Genomic DNA, 17,500 nt, shown 5'->3' on the forward strand with positions numbered 1-17,500 from the left:
ACGAAAAGCAGCTCCACATTCTGGTACGCATCGTCCCGTTGGCAGGGGCGTCGTTTGGGGGGTGTGTGGGTTGGGGGGTGGCCACTGGTTCCCTTTATGACACTGATGCCCCCACCCCGAGACTTGGTTTGCCTCCCTAGGCTTTGAAATAATCATAATAATAAGATTTACTCCAATGTGAATTTTATATGGCTTTAATGCTCCAAAATGCGCACAAATTTCCAAAAATTTTCCAACCATACTATAACTTCTAAACGTTTTTTTGTAATACTGCATGATTAAAAAATACAGGGAAAATACTATAATCCATGACTCCTGAGTTAACTAGGGAATGTACTAAGCACAGTAAAATAAACTTACGAATAATTCGACATTCGAACTGCCGTCTAGAATGTAACTCGTTCGCCATGTCGGGTAGTGGCTTATACCAATTGCTTGTGTTCTATATTTTTACATTATACTTAACTACTTACACTTTATTTCTCGCCAACAGGTAAATAACGCTGGAATGGCGGCTCCAAACCAAAAACAACTGACCTCTGATGGCTTAGAACTAACGATGGCAACAAATCATTTCGGACACTTCCTCTTGACCAACATGCTCTTAGGTAATGTATAGACCGTCTATAGTAATAGGTGTTCACCTGGGATTCTTTGTAAGGCATTTCCTTCATTGGGAGTGGTTATTCACATGGTGGAAAATGGATTCCCTTTAATGGGAGTTGGTATCCACCTCAGGTCCTTTGTTAGGAGAAGACTGGATTCCCTTCAGTAGGAGTAGGTATTCACTTTGGGTACTTTCTAGGGAGGAGACTGGATGCCCTTCAGTGGAAGTGGGTACTCACTTGAGGTTCTTTGTAAGGGGGAGACTGGATTCCCTTCATCATGTTGCTTTTAGTCAACCAATGACAAACCCTTTGAAATTCTTTAGTCAGTTTTTAAGTTGAAAATATTCGTTTTTTTCATAGACCTGAATAAACTGTTGGTGTGCTGTTTTTGTTAATGTATCAGTTATTACAAATTTATCATTTTAATTCACCTTTTAAGCAAGATGAAAAGGTGGGATCTATATGTTAGAATGTCAATTCTCTGTTTTGAAATTTAACAACAACTAAATTTTTCATGATAATAATGAATTGCTAGTATTTACCCAATATGATGGCGAAAAATAACGGTTCTAATAACATTAGTGAAAACCAAATATAGGATTGATCTAAACTTTGTATAAATTGCTGTTTTAAAATTATTTACTGAAATGAATATATGTTTATAAATAATGTTCATTACTTGAATTGGGTTCAAAACATTCCCATGTTATGTAATGTCAAGAAACTTTTATTTGCGTATTGTGTTAAATTTCAATTTCACATGGAGCAAATTCAAGACATTAAATTCTAAAGTTTGAGCTTTATGAGTAGATTTTAGTAAAACACAATATCTTATTTAATTAACTAGTGTCTCGACAACATTGCAGATCTCCTGAAGAAAAGTGCACCAAGCAGAGTCGTCAACGTCTCCTCAATTGCTCATTCCTTTAGCAAGAATTTCGTGGTAGATGACCTGAATTATGAAAAGACACCATATCCTGGCTCATCGGCCAGTTACGGACATAGCAAATTAGCTAATGTTCTTTTCACTGTGGAACTGGCAGAGAGGATGAAAGATACAGGTAGGGAAGGAGGAGTTAAAATACAAATGGCATTCCCTTCAATGGGAGTGTGTTCGCCCGTGGTGCTTTCTCGGGTGGGTGGGGGGGGGGGGGGGGGGGGGGGGGGGGGGGGGGGGGGGGGGGGGGGGGGGGGGGGGGGGGGGGGGGGGGGGGGGGGGGGGGGGGGGGGGGTGGGAGATGGACTCCCTCAATGGGAGTGGGTATTCACCTAAATGCCTCACTGTTTATTTGTGAGGCATTTAGATGAAGTTTATAAGAAAACCAATCCATGGGGATAGCTCTTTTTTTTTCTTTTTTTTTTTTGCAATTCTGTTTAAAGCTACGTTGGATGACATTGCATACATTGTCGACATATAGTCTAAGTTTAATCATTCAAAATTCATTTGAAGCAGATTGGTGGCACTGTCTTGTGCCATGCAGGGCCATAAAGAAAGATGCCAAAAGTTCACTCTTGTAACTGAATGGATAGTGCTCAATGATCAATGACTTTATAATCTAAAATCTGTCTTTTATAGTCGGGTTTACCAATTAACAAGGACAGGTATAGTGCATGTGATTGTTTTTATACAAAATTCACATTGTTTTTATATCAATATTTTATAGCTAAAATTTAAGGATAAATGCTTAACACTAGTAATTTTTTTTTTTTTTTTTTTTTTTTTTTATAAACCAACTGTTTGCTTTTTCTATCTCTGTTCGTCTGTGCTATTTTTGCACTGATTTCAAGAGAAAAAGATGGAAGTTTTCCTTTGGTTAATGGTTGAATCTACGCCACTATTCATTTAATTTCAGTATTCCCTGTAACATGAAATAGAAAGAACACAGCACTGCAGGATTCCTGCTTTGCACAGGTATAATTCTGAGGTGTAATATTGGTAAGCCACTTTACAAAAATGAACTTGAGCTTCGATCACTAGATTTTCAGACCAAATGTGGAAGGCGTTTGGTGCACGTTTAATTTTCACATATTTAGTGAAAAGAGGTACGACTCCTCTTCCTTGCACCTGAAAATTGCTATCCTTTGGGTTATGGAGGAGTTATGGAGTTCCATTTGACAACGTCTGTGAGAGAGAGAGAGAGAGAGAGAGAGAGAGAGAGAGAGAGAGAGAGAGAGAGTGGGGGGAGGGTAGTTGGTGGTTGGATGGTTAACGATTGGATTGGCTGTTGAAGAGTTCTGAGTTGTCTGTTGGTACTGTTAGAGATCAGAGTTCATTGTTTTGAGCGAGTCTTTAGTCAGAGGCTGTGATAATCAGTTGTGTTAGCAGCGGTCTGTGGAAAGTATTGAGGGATTGGTTTTGGTTAAGTTATTTGAGTAGTGTGCTATTGGTTTATTGCTGCTTGTTTTTGGATTTGATATCGGTTGCTTAGGAGTTGTTGTGCTGTGAAGTTTTTGTTGAGTTGTATGTGAGTTCCTGTTGGATTATATGTGAGTTGTTGTGGTTGAGGGTTGTTGTTGGTGTTGTTAGTGGGTGTGTGTTGCTTTTTTGTGTTGTTGTTTTTTTGGAGTTGGTAATTGTTTGTGCATTGGTCTTTTGTTGTGGTTGTTCCTTGGTTGTTGTTGAGTTGTGGTTGTGTTCCTTGTTGGTTTGCTGTGTTGTTGAGTTGTGGTCCTTGGGTGTTGTGTTGTTGAGTTGTGGTCCTTAATTGTTGTTGTTGGGTTGTGGTTCTTGGTTTTTGTCGTGTAGTTGGTGGTGTCTCAGTGACCTTGACCAGCGGACAGCACAGCATAGCCCGGAGTATCTGGAGTGGTTGGTAAGTACGTGTTTGTTTTTTTTGCTCTGTGTGTAGGTATGGGTCAATTGTCCTACTTGTATTCTGTAGTGTAAAGAGGAAATTGTGATTGAGGGTGGGTTTGGTAGCTGGAGTGATTAGGTTTATGTCGGGGGGATTTACCCGCTTGTTTTTTAAAGCTTGTGATCCCGCAACATTATTTTTTGGCGCCCGAACAGGGACTGTTGGTGCGGCAGCTGCAGGACGATTGGGGTAGTGAGTTGTGTAATTGGTGGAGAAAGTGAGGATGGAAGGGTTGAAGGAGATAGAGAGGCTGAAGGAGGAGTTACGGTTGGCGAGGGAAGCTAAGGAAGGTTGGAAGTGGAGAATGAGAGGTTGAGGGTAGAGTGTGAGGAGCTGAAGAGCGAGTTAGAGGAAATGAGAGGAATGCTAAGGAGTGCGAATGTGGATTTGAAAGAAGAGGTGAAAGGAGCAGAAGAGAGAATGGTTGAGAAAATGGACGAAAAATTTGGGGTAATGATGAATGCAGTGCAAGAGATGATGCAGGAAATGATGAAGGGATTTATGGGAGAGGGAGCTGTAGGAGGTAGGCCTACTGGGTCTTGTGACGTGCCAGGAGTGGTAAAGAAAGTGAAAGAGCGAGTCGATGAGAGTACTAGTGACGAAAGAGAGAAGGAAAGAAGGGTCAGAATGGAAGTAGTGAAAGTGAGAGTGAGAGTGAGGAGGAAGTACGAGAGGCTGTGTATATGAGAGAGGTACGCCGATGTGCACAATACGAGGAATATGGTAGTAGGGACATAGGGGACTTTTTTTTGAGGAATATGAGAGGTATTGTGAGGCAAAGTATGGGGATAACAAGAGTTTAGACAAGAGTTAGGTAGCTTTTTGACAGGATTTTTGTTGAGTATGTATGGGGTAATGATGAGTGTAGGGAATGTGCCGTATGAGAGTGTGAAAGCCAGTATTGTAGAACAGGCAAATAGGATAAAGAATAGCGTTAGATTTAGGAGAAAGCAAGATTTTGAAGCGGCAAGAATGAATGTTGGTGAGTCATTGTCAATGTATGTCTGTAGGTTAGAAACATTAGCCAGGAAAAAGTTTGGGATGAAGGGATAAATGAGTGTAAGGAGTTAGTGCGAAAGTTGTTGGCGACTGTACCAGAGAGCATATACAAGTTTATGAATCTGCAACGTAAGGAGAAAATGCAATGGACGAATGAGAGATTAATGTGGAACGACATTTTAGAAATAGTAGAAGATTACGAGCTAGATAGGTGTATGAAAGAGAGTAGAAGTGTTAGTGTTAGGACTGAAGTAGCTGAGGTTATACCAGAATTTAAAATCTATAGGGAGGCAGTTTTGGAAGGGCCGAAGCGAATGGCAGAGCAAGTGGTAGATAGGAGTGTTAGGGCAAGTAATGTGTGTGTAGTTGGCCCTAAAAGAGATAGGAATGCGAATTTTGGAAGAATGGGGTCAGTTAATTGTGAGCGAGAGCAGCAGTGTTATAGATGTGGTAAGCCAGGACGCAGGAAGAATGAATGTCGGTGGGTGTTAGGAGCGTGCTTCGGGTGTGGGCAAAGAGGGCATTTAGTGAGTGAGTGTCAGAAAGATAGGGATATTAAATGTTATAGGTGTGGACAGGCAGGGCACATAGCTAGTGGATGTCGGGGTACCCGTATGAACGTAGTTTGCATCAACTGCGGGAAGAACGGGCATTATGCAAGGATGTGTAAAGAACAGCGTGCGAAGTCTGTTGAATGTGGAATGGAAGGTCACGTGGAGAGTGTGTGTAGGCAAAAGAGGATGAGTCAGACTGGGAATTCGGGAAACTAAGTGAAAAGGGGATTCAGTTGGGTGGGTCCTCTAGTGTGCGGCAGTATGTTCAGGAGAATGTGATGAGTGAGTGGTTGAAAGTGAATAAATGTGAGTCAACTATCAGTGAGCAAATGGGTCTGGAAGATCGGCAGTTAAGGGTTGGTTGAATATGGAAGAAAGCGGAATGAAAGGGAGAAGCTACATGATAGAGGGGTTAGTGTTAGGGTAAAAATGGTGGATAAGGCATGTAATACAGATGAGTTTGAGGGGAGGAATGATACGTATAGTGTGTGTGGGTTTGAATTGTCAGGGTTTAGTGAAGTTTCACCAGGAAGGGAATCAGGTGGTAAGGATGTAGTTGGCAGTATGAATGAGTCTCTTCAGGAGTTTGGCAGGAGTGTAACTGAGGTAAGTGATTAAGTGGCAGAGTTACGAGAGATATTCGGACAAGAGTTAGAAGGGGTAGATGAGATAGTGAATGGGATTTGGGAGGATGGTAGTGAGGGAGATGGTAATGGTAGTCTGACTGGAAGTGGTCTGGGAGAAGTTGATGGCGGTGTAACTGAGAGTGTGTATGAGGGCCCTCAAACAAGATCCAGGGGACCTGCGTCCAAGCATCCGTGGGTGTTGCGGAAGGCTATTTAGGTTGGGTGTTGTGAGTGTAAGGAGACGTTGTCGCATGTAACAGGGGAGGAAATATGGAGGAGTTATGGAGTTCCATTTGACAACGTCTGTGTGTGTGTGTTAGAGAGAGAGAGAGAGAGAGAGAGAGAGAGAGGGGGGGGGGGGTAATTGGTGATTGGATGGTTAACAATTGGATTGGCTGCTGGAGAGTTCTGAGTTGTCTGCTGGTACTGTTAGAGATCAGAGTTCATTGTTTTGAGTGAGTCTTTAGTCCGAAGCTGTGAATCTCAGTAGTGTTAGCAGCGGTCTGTGGAAAGTATTGAGGGATTGGTTAAGTTATTTGAATAGTGTGTTATTGTTTTATTGCTGATTGTTGTTGGGTTTGATATTGGTTGTTTAGGAGTTGTTGTTCTGTGAGATTTTTGTTGAGTTGTATGTGAGTTCCTGTTGGATTATATGTGAGTTGTTGTGGTTGAGGGTTATTGTTGGTGTTGTTAGTGGGTGTGTGTGTGTGTTTTTTGTGTTGTTGTATTTTTTGAGTTGGTAATTGTTTGTGCATTGGTCTTTTGTTGTGGTTGTGTTCCTTGGTTGTTGTTGAGTTGTGGTTGTGTTCCTTGTTGGTTTGCTGTGTTGTTGAGTTGTGGTCCTTGGGTGTTGTGTTGTTGAGTTGTGGTCCTTAATTGTTGTTGTTGCTGTTGGGTTGTGGTTCTTGGTTTTTGTCGTGTAATTGGTGGTGTCTCAGTGACCTTGACCAGCGGACAGCACAGCATAGCCCGGAGTATCTGGAGTGGTTGGTAAGTACATGTGCTTGTTTTTTTTGCTCTGTGTGTAGGTATGGGTCAATTGTCTTACTTGTATTCTGTAGTGTAAAGAGGAAAGTGTTACTGAGGGTGGGTTTGGCAGCTGGAGTGATTAGGTTTATGTGGGGGGGGGGGGGGGGGGGGGGGGGATTTACCCGCTTGTTTTTTAAAGCTTGTGATCCTGCCACAGGGTCACAAATAGCATTGTCGTAGCCTTTTAATCGTTCTGTAAATGCACTACTATCTAGGTAACGTGACAAATGTAGCGACCTTATCTTCCTTTCGCAAACTATTTCTCTAATTGCCTTTGGAAGTAAGCCCCACTTATCTTTGCGTTTTATGCAATAGGTTATATCTTCCATTTTACCCGTGCAATGAGAATACTAGTATCACAAGTTCCAGTAATGAATAACATTAGATGTTGTGTGACAAGCTTCACGTTAACATCTGAGGTATGCTTCATCAGTAGCTAATCACAGTATTATTTACCCAGTTATCTGGTATTGTGGTGTGAAAGAGGTAGATAAGTAAAAACAACTGTTTTTGTCCAAAATATATCACGAAGTTCGCAACAGGACGTCAGATTTATTCCGGGTAATCTCGTACTTCTATTTCCCACCTACTCTACTGGATTACGTTGTCAATAAGCTGTCGATCACATAAAAAGAGACACAGGTTGGAGGAAAAACATATCTATGAATTTCATATACAGTTTCGGAGCGCTTCGTCATCTCTCTCAAGTGTGCCTCCACACTGAAGAAGGAGCATGACGCTTCGAAACTGTGTTGGGATTTAATAAATATATTTCTTCTCCAAATTGTGTTTTTTTTCTTAGTTTTAAAGTTCGATATAGATCTGTTATCATAAAGCTTTCGATCAACTTCCTTTACAGACAACGTAGTGAGAGAGAGAGAGAGAGCGAAAAATGCTTATTTCACATCTCATGCACCAGTGATCCCCTAGTTCCTTTTCATAAGATAGAATATTGTGGAGTATTGAAGGTAATGTCTTATGCACCGATAACCCTCCGGTTTTCCCTTTCACCTGGAACTTAATCATATGAACGCCTTCAGGTAATAAGAGATGCTTGTGCCAATACAGTGTATTTCATCACTTTTTCCTTCTTGTCGACAGGGGTGACAACGAACTGCCTTCACCCTGGATTTGTAAACACCGAAATCTTTTACAAACAAGGAGTTAAAATAATAAGCTTTCTGGTCGGATTTCTCTTCGTACTGATGGGCAAAGTAAGACTCGAATATCACCATGTTTTAGTAATCCTTTTAAAATTAAGGAAATAATAAAGTGGATTCACAACATAAACACTAGGATGAAACTCATACGGTTTTATAATCGTGTGGTCGGATTTCCACTGTTTAATTTGACAAAAAGCTACAAGTTCACGAAAGAACAAAAGAAGAAAATTCAAATATCAAATGGATTTTAAAATGTTATCGAATTGTTTTAAGCACTTGTTTATCAATGACAACATCACTTGTAATGAAACGGCATTTTATTTCAAATGTGTAGAATGTGATCTCTATGTGCTGCAGTCCACCATATTTATGAATTATTTTGCTACTAATGAGAATCAAACTTTGGCTCCCTTTCCTTGAGTGCATCCTTTACGAAATGTCTGCATCTCTTTATTTTCACAAGTATCTGAAACCGAATATGTTTGGTTAAAGGAACACATGAGGTCCCTGTTATGTATCTGATCTGAAATGTGAGAAAGGTGTAAAATTTAGATATAATTACAGTAATGCTGAAACCAGTGACATTTTACTACTAATGATATTATCTTATACATATTTGCCCCCAAGAAGTTTAAATACCGTCTCTGTGAAAGGTGTCTTGCTATTTGCATTTTGCTTTAATTTTATTATTAAAGTTCTTTAGGTGAGTTGTTTATGTTCATAATTAAAATTAAAACATTTTTACAGTGAAACGGCCTTTAAGCTTACGTTATATCCAAAAGTCTTTTAATTATAATGATTAAATCAACAATAATCCTCTTAAAATACTGATGATATACTACAGAGGATTAGATTGTAGGTTGATAGGCAAAATTCATAATTACAAAGCATCAGACCCCAAAGGGCTTCAGGAGCCTAATCCTGATGCCATGGAAGTCTTTTACATTATAAGACATTTTAATTTTGCATTTTCAGGATGAAGCGCTCGGTGCTCAAACCTCTATCCATTTAGCGGTGTCAGAAGAAGTGGAAAAAATCTCCGGAGAATACTTCGCTGACTGCAAGGTAAAATCTGTGTTCGTCTCTGTTGACAGACCCGTTTGTCGTTCGAGCAAGGAAACTGTCATTGCGGAATTGATACTCTTACAGCAGTACCTTATGTTCTTCATTGAAACATAACATTTCTTCAACATCATTATGAAAAATGAATAAATAAAATAAATAAAAAAAAACTAGCTTTATAACACTGGCTAACTTACATTTAGGATATATGTCTAGTCACAGTCTTTGGTCCATGTAAAAAAATACTATAACAATCAAAATCACGACTTAAGTACTATAATCATTTTAGCTCTAACATTACAGATTCTTACTTCGTGTGAAAATGACCAGGAGTCAACAATTAAACTACTATGTAAAATCTTGAGGGGCATTCACAGGTAACTGATGTTTTGCATAGAGGGTAAGAATGCAAATAAAAGGTCAGGAAAGCAGCAGGTAGAACAACTATTTCGTTTTGGTTAATCTTATCCTGCATGTCTAAGTGAAGTTCATCTGTGATGAGCTTAATAGCAAGGCCTATCACGAATTGCACACACGTATATATATATATATATATATATATTATACTATATATATATATATAATATATATATATTAGCAAAGTTTTTATCTTATCTGTTCATCGCAAACTTTGCCCGAACATCACACTTTCTTTATTTACCAGCATTTTCGAATGTTAGCATTTCGAGGAATTATATCTGAAATTTGAGATAATCCACACATGTCACTAATTAATAATTTATCTATTTATTTACTTTCAGATTTCACCAAGATCGGATCTGGCCAAAGATCGAGGACTGGCCAAGAAACTTTGGGAGGTGAGCGAGACGCTAGTCAACCTTAGTCAGGAAGACCTCAATTATGGAAGAAAATAGAAATAACAAAATAGGTAGTGTGACTCCTCTCTCGGGGGAGGGTTCCCAGGGCTATTTCCCTAAAAAAAAAAAAAAAAAAAAAAAAGAAAAAAAATTGTGGTATTTGTGAGAGAATAATTTACTATAGTAGATTCACATTAACCGTGCATCTGATGTCTAAGCCAGTCCCTTACGACGCTCCTGATTGGCTGTTGATAAGCCCTCAGGAGAAGTGGAACACACATCCTGCCTATGTGAACTTTGTCGAGAGACTGAGAGTTTCCAGCCTGTGACTGGCTTATCAACAGCCAATCAGGAGTGAAGTGAATCTATTATAGCAATTCTTGATAATAATTGTAAAAAAAAAGCCATTCATTACAGAAATGTCTAAATATATTATAGATTTCTTCTCATAATTATTACTTGACAGACAAGTCTTTTAACATTTTTGTTGGATCACCTGCGTATGAAATTTTCTTTGAACTTTGATGACTGATTTGTTTTACTCCCGAATTACTTAAACCATTTTGATAATTGTATATCGTAACATGTGTAAAAGACATTTTTATATACTCATATTTATGTTCAGTATCTGTAAATGTATTAATAATGGTTTTCTGTCCTCTGCAGTCCCAGACTCATTTAACAATATCTATAATGAATGTATTTATTTATTATTTTTTTTTTTACGAATCAATCATAGATGTACATTCTTATGCATAAAATTATCAAACATTTCTGTTGAATTACTCCCATCACGATTATTATAAGAATCATTAATTCCATCCAGTTTAGTCTGGAAATATTAATTTATGAACGTAGTGCAGTTAAGTGTAATGAATCTGTTGTTTATAAATGATGCGTTTTAGATAAGGATGGTTTATGAAACTGTAAGCAGCCGCACAGATTGAAGAGTTTGTCATACAAACAAGGGACTATATTATTGTAATTATAATTAATATTCTTGCACATTACTATGCATGTCTGTGTATAACTTAAATTGTATTTGAAATAAGAACTGAAGTTAAAGAATGTATTTGCATGACTACATAAAGATTCACGTTTATCAAATTGTTTCATAAGACAAATCCTATGCATAGTGACTGTCCAGGTGCATAATTACATAACTTCCCGTGTCTCCTTGCGTGGAGAGTCGACTTGGACAGGCCGGTGACCATATTCCATTTTCTTTGGTTGCTTATTTTTGTTTCTGACCAAATAAGCATATTTTATTCGTATCAGGGTACGTATTAGCCATTCTTTCTAAACTTCCCTGAGTTAAACATCATTTACGTCAAATTTTCGCGATTCCATCACCAAGGAGAAGAGTAATTAAAGAAAAAAATTGTGAAATTCTTGTCAAGTAATGCTTCTTGTCACCTTGAATGGCACCGTCTGTTATCGTACATCTGCCACCCAGTGTTTACCATCCCCAAGTCGAGAGGCCTCCGAGACTGCAGCAACAGGAACAGGCCTGCCTCACCTCAGTTCTGACTCACTCTAGCACAACAGTATTCATTCGCCTAGTCTCATGATAACAGCTAAAGAACTGTTGTGTATCACAGAGTAATTGTTTGATACAGTTTACGAAATCACATCAGTGGAAACATAATTGCATTCGTGTCATCGAGAAATAAGGTAAGTTTCTGAATTATTTCATGATTTTTTATAGTCATCAACATGACAATGTTGAGTATTCAAGAATTAAATGTTAGGCCCACACAGAGAACTGATCGCAAGTATATAATTTTGGCGGAATGCTTGTAGGATTATGGTGATAGAGCAAATATTTACCATTGGTGTTAACCCGGTATGTTGCTATTAATATCGTCTGATGTCATAAGAATATTATTGATTTTGTTTTCATATTGTGAATTACTTTCAGGTAACCGACAGATGAGAACTATGTTTTTGTATCTGTTATGAATGTAAGCTCCGAATGTATCTGCATGTTTATAAGTTATGTAGAAATAGATACGTCTCAATTACATGTCAGATGATAAGGGTAAAAGAACGATCTCTATACGAGAATGACGCTCTTACATTATTTGATTTTATTGTTTTTTCTGTAGTACTGATTAAATAATTTGTGTATTCAGTAGTGAAGCTGAAAAGGAAGGAGTGTCGAAGGGGAATTTTCTTGTATTTTGTTAAAAAGATGCTTACGTAAGCTGTGGCGATTTAAAGGGGGGGGGGGCCCCTGGTCACGTGCCGCCCCCCACCCCCCGTGGGAAAGATTAATGTGTAAATCTCAAAGCTATAATTAAATTTTGATATATGTACCCACTGCACACAAGTAAAATATTGATAGAAACACTGAAAACAAAATTATATAATTTTTGTATGCATGCATTTAATCTCTCTCTCTCTCTCTCTCTCTCTCTCTCTCTCTCTCTCTCTCTCTCTCTCTCTCTCTCTCTCTCTCTCTCACGCGCGGCGCGCGCGCGTTGATAGAAAATTTATTGTTAAACAGCCAACACGTTTTCGGACAAAACAGATCCTGCCTATCAAACCTCTTGGAGGTTTTTCCATAACATGCTTGGTATTTACGACAGTAGTAGAGCAATAGATATACTCTGCTTAGATTTCCAAAAGGCATTTGACAAAGTTCCACACAAGAAACTAATGCCAAAAGTTAGAGCTTTAGGAATTGTAGGAGAAACAGCAGACTGGATCGAAGACTGGTTAACTAAAAGAAAACCGAGAGTTGTAATAAACGAGCAGATGTGACAAGCGGAGTTCCCTATGGTTCTGTCCTTGAACCGCTCTTGTTTTTTATTTATATTAATGACATTGATGTAGGATTAACTAGCATGATAACCAAATTTGCAGATGACACCATACTAGGTGTAAATGCAGCAGATCCAGATATGGTGAAAAAGTTTAAGAAATGATCTAAGGAAAATAGGAGAGCGGTCAAAAGTATGGCAAATGCCTTTTTACCTGGAGAAATGTATAGTGTTACAAATAGGAAAACAACCCGCATGCCAACTACATGCTGCTTGGGAATGACATAAATAGTATAGAACAAGAAGAGGACCTTGGAATTATTATTACCAAGGACTTAAAATCCACAAAACAATGCATAAAAGCTGAAAAGAAGGCACAGAAACTATACTCTTTTTTTTTCATCTGTCCATCCGCCTGTGGTGTTTTGTATGGTAACACTGCGTCCTGGGCTTTAGATAGTTACGCTATGTGCAAGTTTTAGGTAATTAAAAGGATATCTGGGTGTACACTTGCAACTGAAAAGTGTTTCAATAATTTACTGTATGCGAATTACACCGTTAATATTCGAAATAGAATATTATTATACTCGTTGAATGTAAGCTCAATGTAACTATCTAAAGCCCGGGACGCAGTGTTACCATACAAACACAATACAGGCGGATGGACAGATGGAAAAAAACAGAGTATAGTGGGATATATGAAGAGGCAGTTCGGAAACAGAAATAAGGAAACGGTGCTGCTGCTGTACTCATCATCGTTAGACCACATCTTGAATATGCAGTAGTTTTCGTCACCAACACTAAGAAAGGATATAAATAGATTAGAAAGGGTACAAGCAAGATCCACAAAGTTAATTCCATCCTTCAGGCAAATAGGTTACCGAAGACGGCTACAGAGCTTGAACATGTATGGCTTAGAAACACGACGATTGCGAGAACAACTAATAGAAACATTCAAAATACTGAACGGCGTAACAAAAGTAGACAGTAACTTATTTACGTTAAACGAAAACCAGGCAAGAAATAATGGATTGAAACTAGAACTGAAGATAAAACACATCCCAGTGTGGGAACTTCTTTACATATAAGCAAGATATATAGAATAAGGGAGAGTATGTATATACCTTGCATATAAGATATGTGACACCCGGTTGTCGCTTTACTATTTCCAGCATCACTATATAGTAAATATGAATATTATATAAGAATGTCTGTGTAAGTAATTGCAAATTTGCGTCTATTGTATGGGCATGACATCATCTAAACTTGTGTTGTCAGTTTGTCACACACCACCAGTTAATTCATTACCTTTAACAAATATGTTGAAGTTCCAGAATATTATGATTTTAGTTTAGTTTATTCTTTATAAGGTTTTTTTAAATGTTAATGTGAACTTTGTAAGTCTGTTTTGTATTAGCAGTAATGGTGTAACTAGTCTCCTGACCCCAATAAAACTGGAATGTAGAAGGGAACGTGAGGTACTTGGCCCTATTTTGTTTTTTTGTTTTTGAGAGAGAGATTTTACTTTCTTTCTGGTGCCGTGTAATGTGTGTGGTTGGTTTCACTGCCAAGGGTTTAGGTCATACTTAAGGGTAAAGGTCAAGAAGGAAATTACCCTTAGTCCTAACTGTTAACTTATGCAGGTTAAAGTCAAAATCAGGTCCACATAGGGGGTTAATGGTCAGATGAAAATTTAATTCCGCAGTAACTTTTGAACGTCAGATTCCCATGCATGATTCATCAGCGTTGCAGATATGAAGTTTGAGACGAAGATCAGTCAAATAGCCATGAAACAATTGGACTTTCGTACTATATGAGGTAGAGACCTAACACTTAATATCTATAATCCACTATTGAAGCCAACATGCTTGAGCGAAACCACAGCTTACATCATACTGAAAGGTCGAAGGCCAAAAAGGAAGTTAACCTTTTCCGTAACTGAATTATTTGAATTTTCATAACGCAGTGACTTCAGAAATATGAAAGACTTTGATTACCTACAACCAATACAACCAGAACAATATTCCTTTTTCATTCTTTCAACTGGCAACTTTCAACCGCAAGAAAATACTTTGTATAGTCTGCTCACTTTCATGCGTTTCAGTTCTGGTGCAGTTTTTGTAGGGACTGAATTTAAACCATGACCCAATATCAGCTGCCCGACCTACTACTCAATTCATGGCAAGCCAGAATAAGATTTATTTTTATTCAGGTCCATACCATTTTCTGTTATCCATTCACCAGCATCACCATCATTTAATACTTAACATGAAATAGGTTCTTTCCTTTCTAACATGAAATCTGCAAATGTCTTGCATATCAGTTCCCTGCAGGGGAGTCATTTGGGGGAGAGGGAGAGGCTGGGCAACTGCCCCCCCGCCCAAGAATCAAGTTACCCCCAACCTCAACTTGCCCCCTCACCCCCCAAGCCCCAAGAAGTAACAGCATGTTTTTTTTTTTTAAATGCAATCATAAATATATGAAATTTCTCGGAAGTATTACGTTTCTTGATCATATTCTGTCTACTAGCTACCAGTGATAATGAGATAAACAAACAGTATATAGTTTTCGCTGAAATACCTTGCTCATGTGGCTTCAAAAAAAAAAAAAAAAACACACACACACAACACACACACACACCAAAATTAGGCTCGCTTCGCTCGCCGAACTGTCTTTACCCCCCCAACCCCCCCCCCCCCCCCCCCCACCCAACAAAAATCAGAAATGACGCCTCTGGTTCCATGGCTATAGGTGATAAATTTCTCAATATTTCATGTACTGAAATTTTTACACTTTTGTATAATGATTCCCAATACCGACATTCTAGTGATTATTATACGCATTAGAGCTTTGCAATCAGATGGCCACGACGACCTCTGATTTTCTCGATTTTTAAATTTTTTTATGCAGTTTCCACTGAAAGACTTGAAATCTGTAAGATGAGAAAGTGGTCCACCTCGGGTGGGTTTCAAAGTCGAGAGTAATATTTGGAGTAAAAAGAACAGCCTATGTTCATTTTATTCGTCGTAGTCAGCAGATATAATGTTATGAATGCTGAGTTGATGACAAAGGTATAATTCAGTACCCAGGAGTCGTTTCAAGAGGTAGATAGATGACTGGTAGAAATGTAAGTCCAATGAGAGAGAGAGAGAGAGAGGGAGAGAGAGAGAGAGAGAGATGAGAGACGAGAGAGAGAGAGAGAGAGATTTAAGCCCGGAGAGAGAAGAGAGATAAGGGCCCATATCAAGCTGATTAAAATTCAAATAGTAGACCAAGGTAACGGCGCAATACCATTACAATACAGTGAATATTTATTTCCTTCACTAAGTAACTACAGTTTCACCCTTGAGTATTATGATCTACACTACAAGGACGATTAATACATTAATAACAGACGCGTGAAAATACAGTTTCATAAAACAATAGATCATAACCACTGTCACCATTTATCACTTTGTCATAATGACTTTTACATTGAGGATCTCGCACAGGTGAATGGTTAGATAAAAGTGACATACTTGGTTGGAAGGTGATAAATAATCAGTCTATGACTTGAAGCGAAGATAATAAAGATACGGGTAGAGTTCAAGTCCACTGATTTTTCGTATAGCAACGACGCGTTCACGTTATGAAATTCGAAGAGCTGGGATTTTGATTTTCTATAGTTTTAGAAGAAGGAGAGAGGGAGAAAAGCTAATCAGTTCACTTTTTAAGAGAAGTGAGAAGTATGAAATGACCCCATTATATTTAGCACCTGCTGTTGATTTGTTAGAATAACAACTTGTTCAACATGAATCACTCCACTTGTTCTTAGAGTGAGTTTCAAAATGATGTTATTTCAGGTTTATAAACGAGTTTTTTGAGCGCTTAAGCCTAATTGTATTAGCCGAATTGCACTGTGGGAGGATACAATGATCTGATATATTACGGTTAATGACTTGAAGTATTGAAATAGGTGGCAAAAATTAAGAATCATTCTTTATTCTAAATCGAGTTAATAAGTATTAATAATGAGCAATGTTTTTCTCTCTCTCTCATTACAGAAACCAAACTGGAAAAGAAACCGTTTTCCCTTTAATAATAATTAGCAACAATTGGAAATGGTCTTAAGCCATTTCATGAACTTACACTTATACCCACACATACATCTATATATTGACCTTCCATCACCACCGATAGACCAGAATTCCGTTCCACAATTTTCCTGACAAATTCCATGTAATGTACACACACGAACACACACACACACACACACACACACTTATCGCATGATTTATCTAGGTTTGATACACATACAATAGATGATTGAGGTACAATATACAGGGTGTTCTAGCTGTTCATGTAATTATCTATTGCAGGATATTATACGTTAACAATGTGGCTTTGGATCGTTGGAATTATTTCGTTAATTGTGGCTGTTCGGGTCATCTACCAAAGACAGTCTGGGGTTTGTCCTTCGAAAAGATTATTGGATGGAAAAACTGCAATAGTCACTGGTTCTTCAGCAGGTATGTGGACTACGACTACCCTTATTTATTTCTTTATCTTAATCATATCTTGCTTATTAGACTTCACCGAAATTGGTCTTCATCTTTACCGATCTCATTCACTTTCTCTTTATATCCAAATCTGAGAATCTTTTGTTGGACCTTTTCTCTTGCAGTTAGTTTTCCTTTATCGGATTTCCATCGCTCTCTCTCTATCTTTATCTCTCTTATTTTATTCCTGATTTCTGTGTTACTTGTTCTGAAATTCATGTCCCTGCCTTTTCGAGGCACTGATATCTATGGGTTACCGAGGATGAAGCATCTTCAAGTCTCCAATATCTCTTAAGTAATTGAGATGCCCGACTTTTATTATATAATGCCATGACTTTTAATCCTGAAGCAAAGTCTTCAAAGTGTCAGATGCTGTTTTTTCGATGTTTTCCCTGGACATAAATTCCGTAAGAGGGCCTTATAGTTCCTCTAGTGCTTGGAATGATGTAAAAAATCTATAGAAATAAAAAAATCACTGGACAT

General features: G+C 38.3%; 2 protein-coding genes across 2 annotated transcripts in view; both read left to right on the top strand.

The window, feature by feature from the left end:
• Window positions 1-10,821, top strand: part of LOC135206712 (retinol dehydrogenase 11-like) — a 16,344-nt gene extending 5,523 nt beyond the window's left edge. The window contains exons 4-9 of the mRNA XM_064238162.1: window positions 1-23; window positions 494-608; window positions 1,475-1,669; window positions 7,773-7,885; window positions 8,810-8,899; window positions 9,658-10,821. The exon at window positions 1-23 is cut by the window's left edge and continues 102 nt beyond it. Coding sequence (XP_064094232.1) covers window positions 1-23; window positions 494-608; window positions 1,475-1,669; window positions 7,773-7,885; window positions 8,810-8,899; window positions 9,658-9,771 — 650 coding nt within the window. The 3' untranslated portion in view covers window positions 9,772-10,821. The remainder of the gene's footprint in view (window positions 24-493; window positions 609-1,474; window positions 1,670-7,772; window positions 7,886-8,809; window positions 8,900-9,657) is intronic.
• A 368-nt stretch (window positions 10,822-11,189) lies between these two features.
• The window catches only part of LOC135206711 (retinol dehydrogenase 11-like), a 16,006-nt gene continuing 9,695 nt past the window's right edge, over window positions 11,190-17,500 (top strand). The window contains exons 1-2 of the mRNA XM_064238161.1: window positions 11,190-11,388; window positions 16,838-16,987. Coding sequence (XP_064094231.1) covers window positions 16,855-16,987 — 133 coding nt within the window. The 5' untranslated portion in view covers window positions 11,190-11,388; window positions 16,838-16,854. The remainder of the gene's footprint in view (window positions 11,389-16,837; window positions 16,988-17,500) is intronic.

Source organism: Macrobrachium nipponense, chromosome 31 (assembly GCF_015104395.2).
Source record: "Macrobrachium nipponense isolate FS-2020 chromosome 31, ASM1510439v2, whole genome shotgun sequence".
Taxonomy (NCBI): Eukaryota; Metazoa; Arthropoda; class Malacostraca; order Decapoda; family Palaemonidae; genus Macrobrachium; species Macrobrachium nipponense.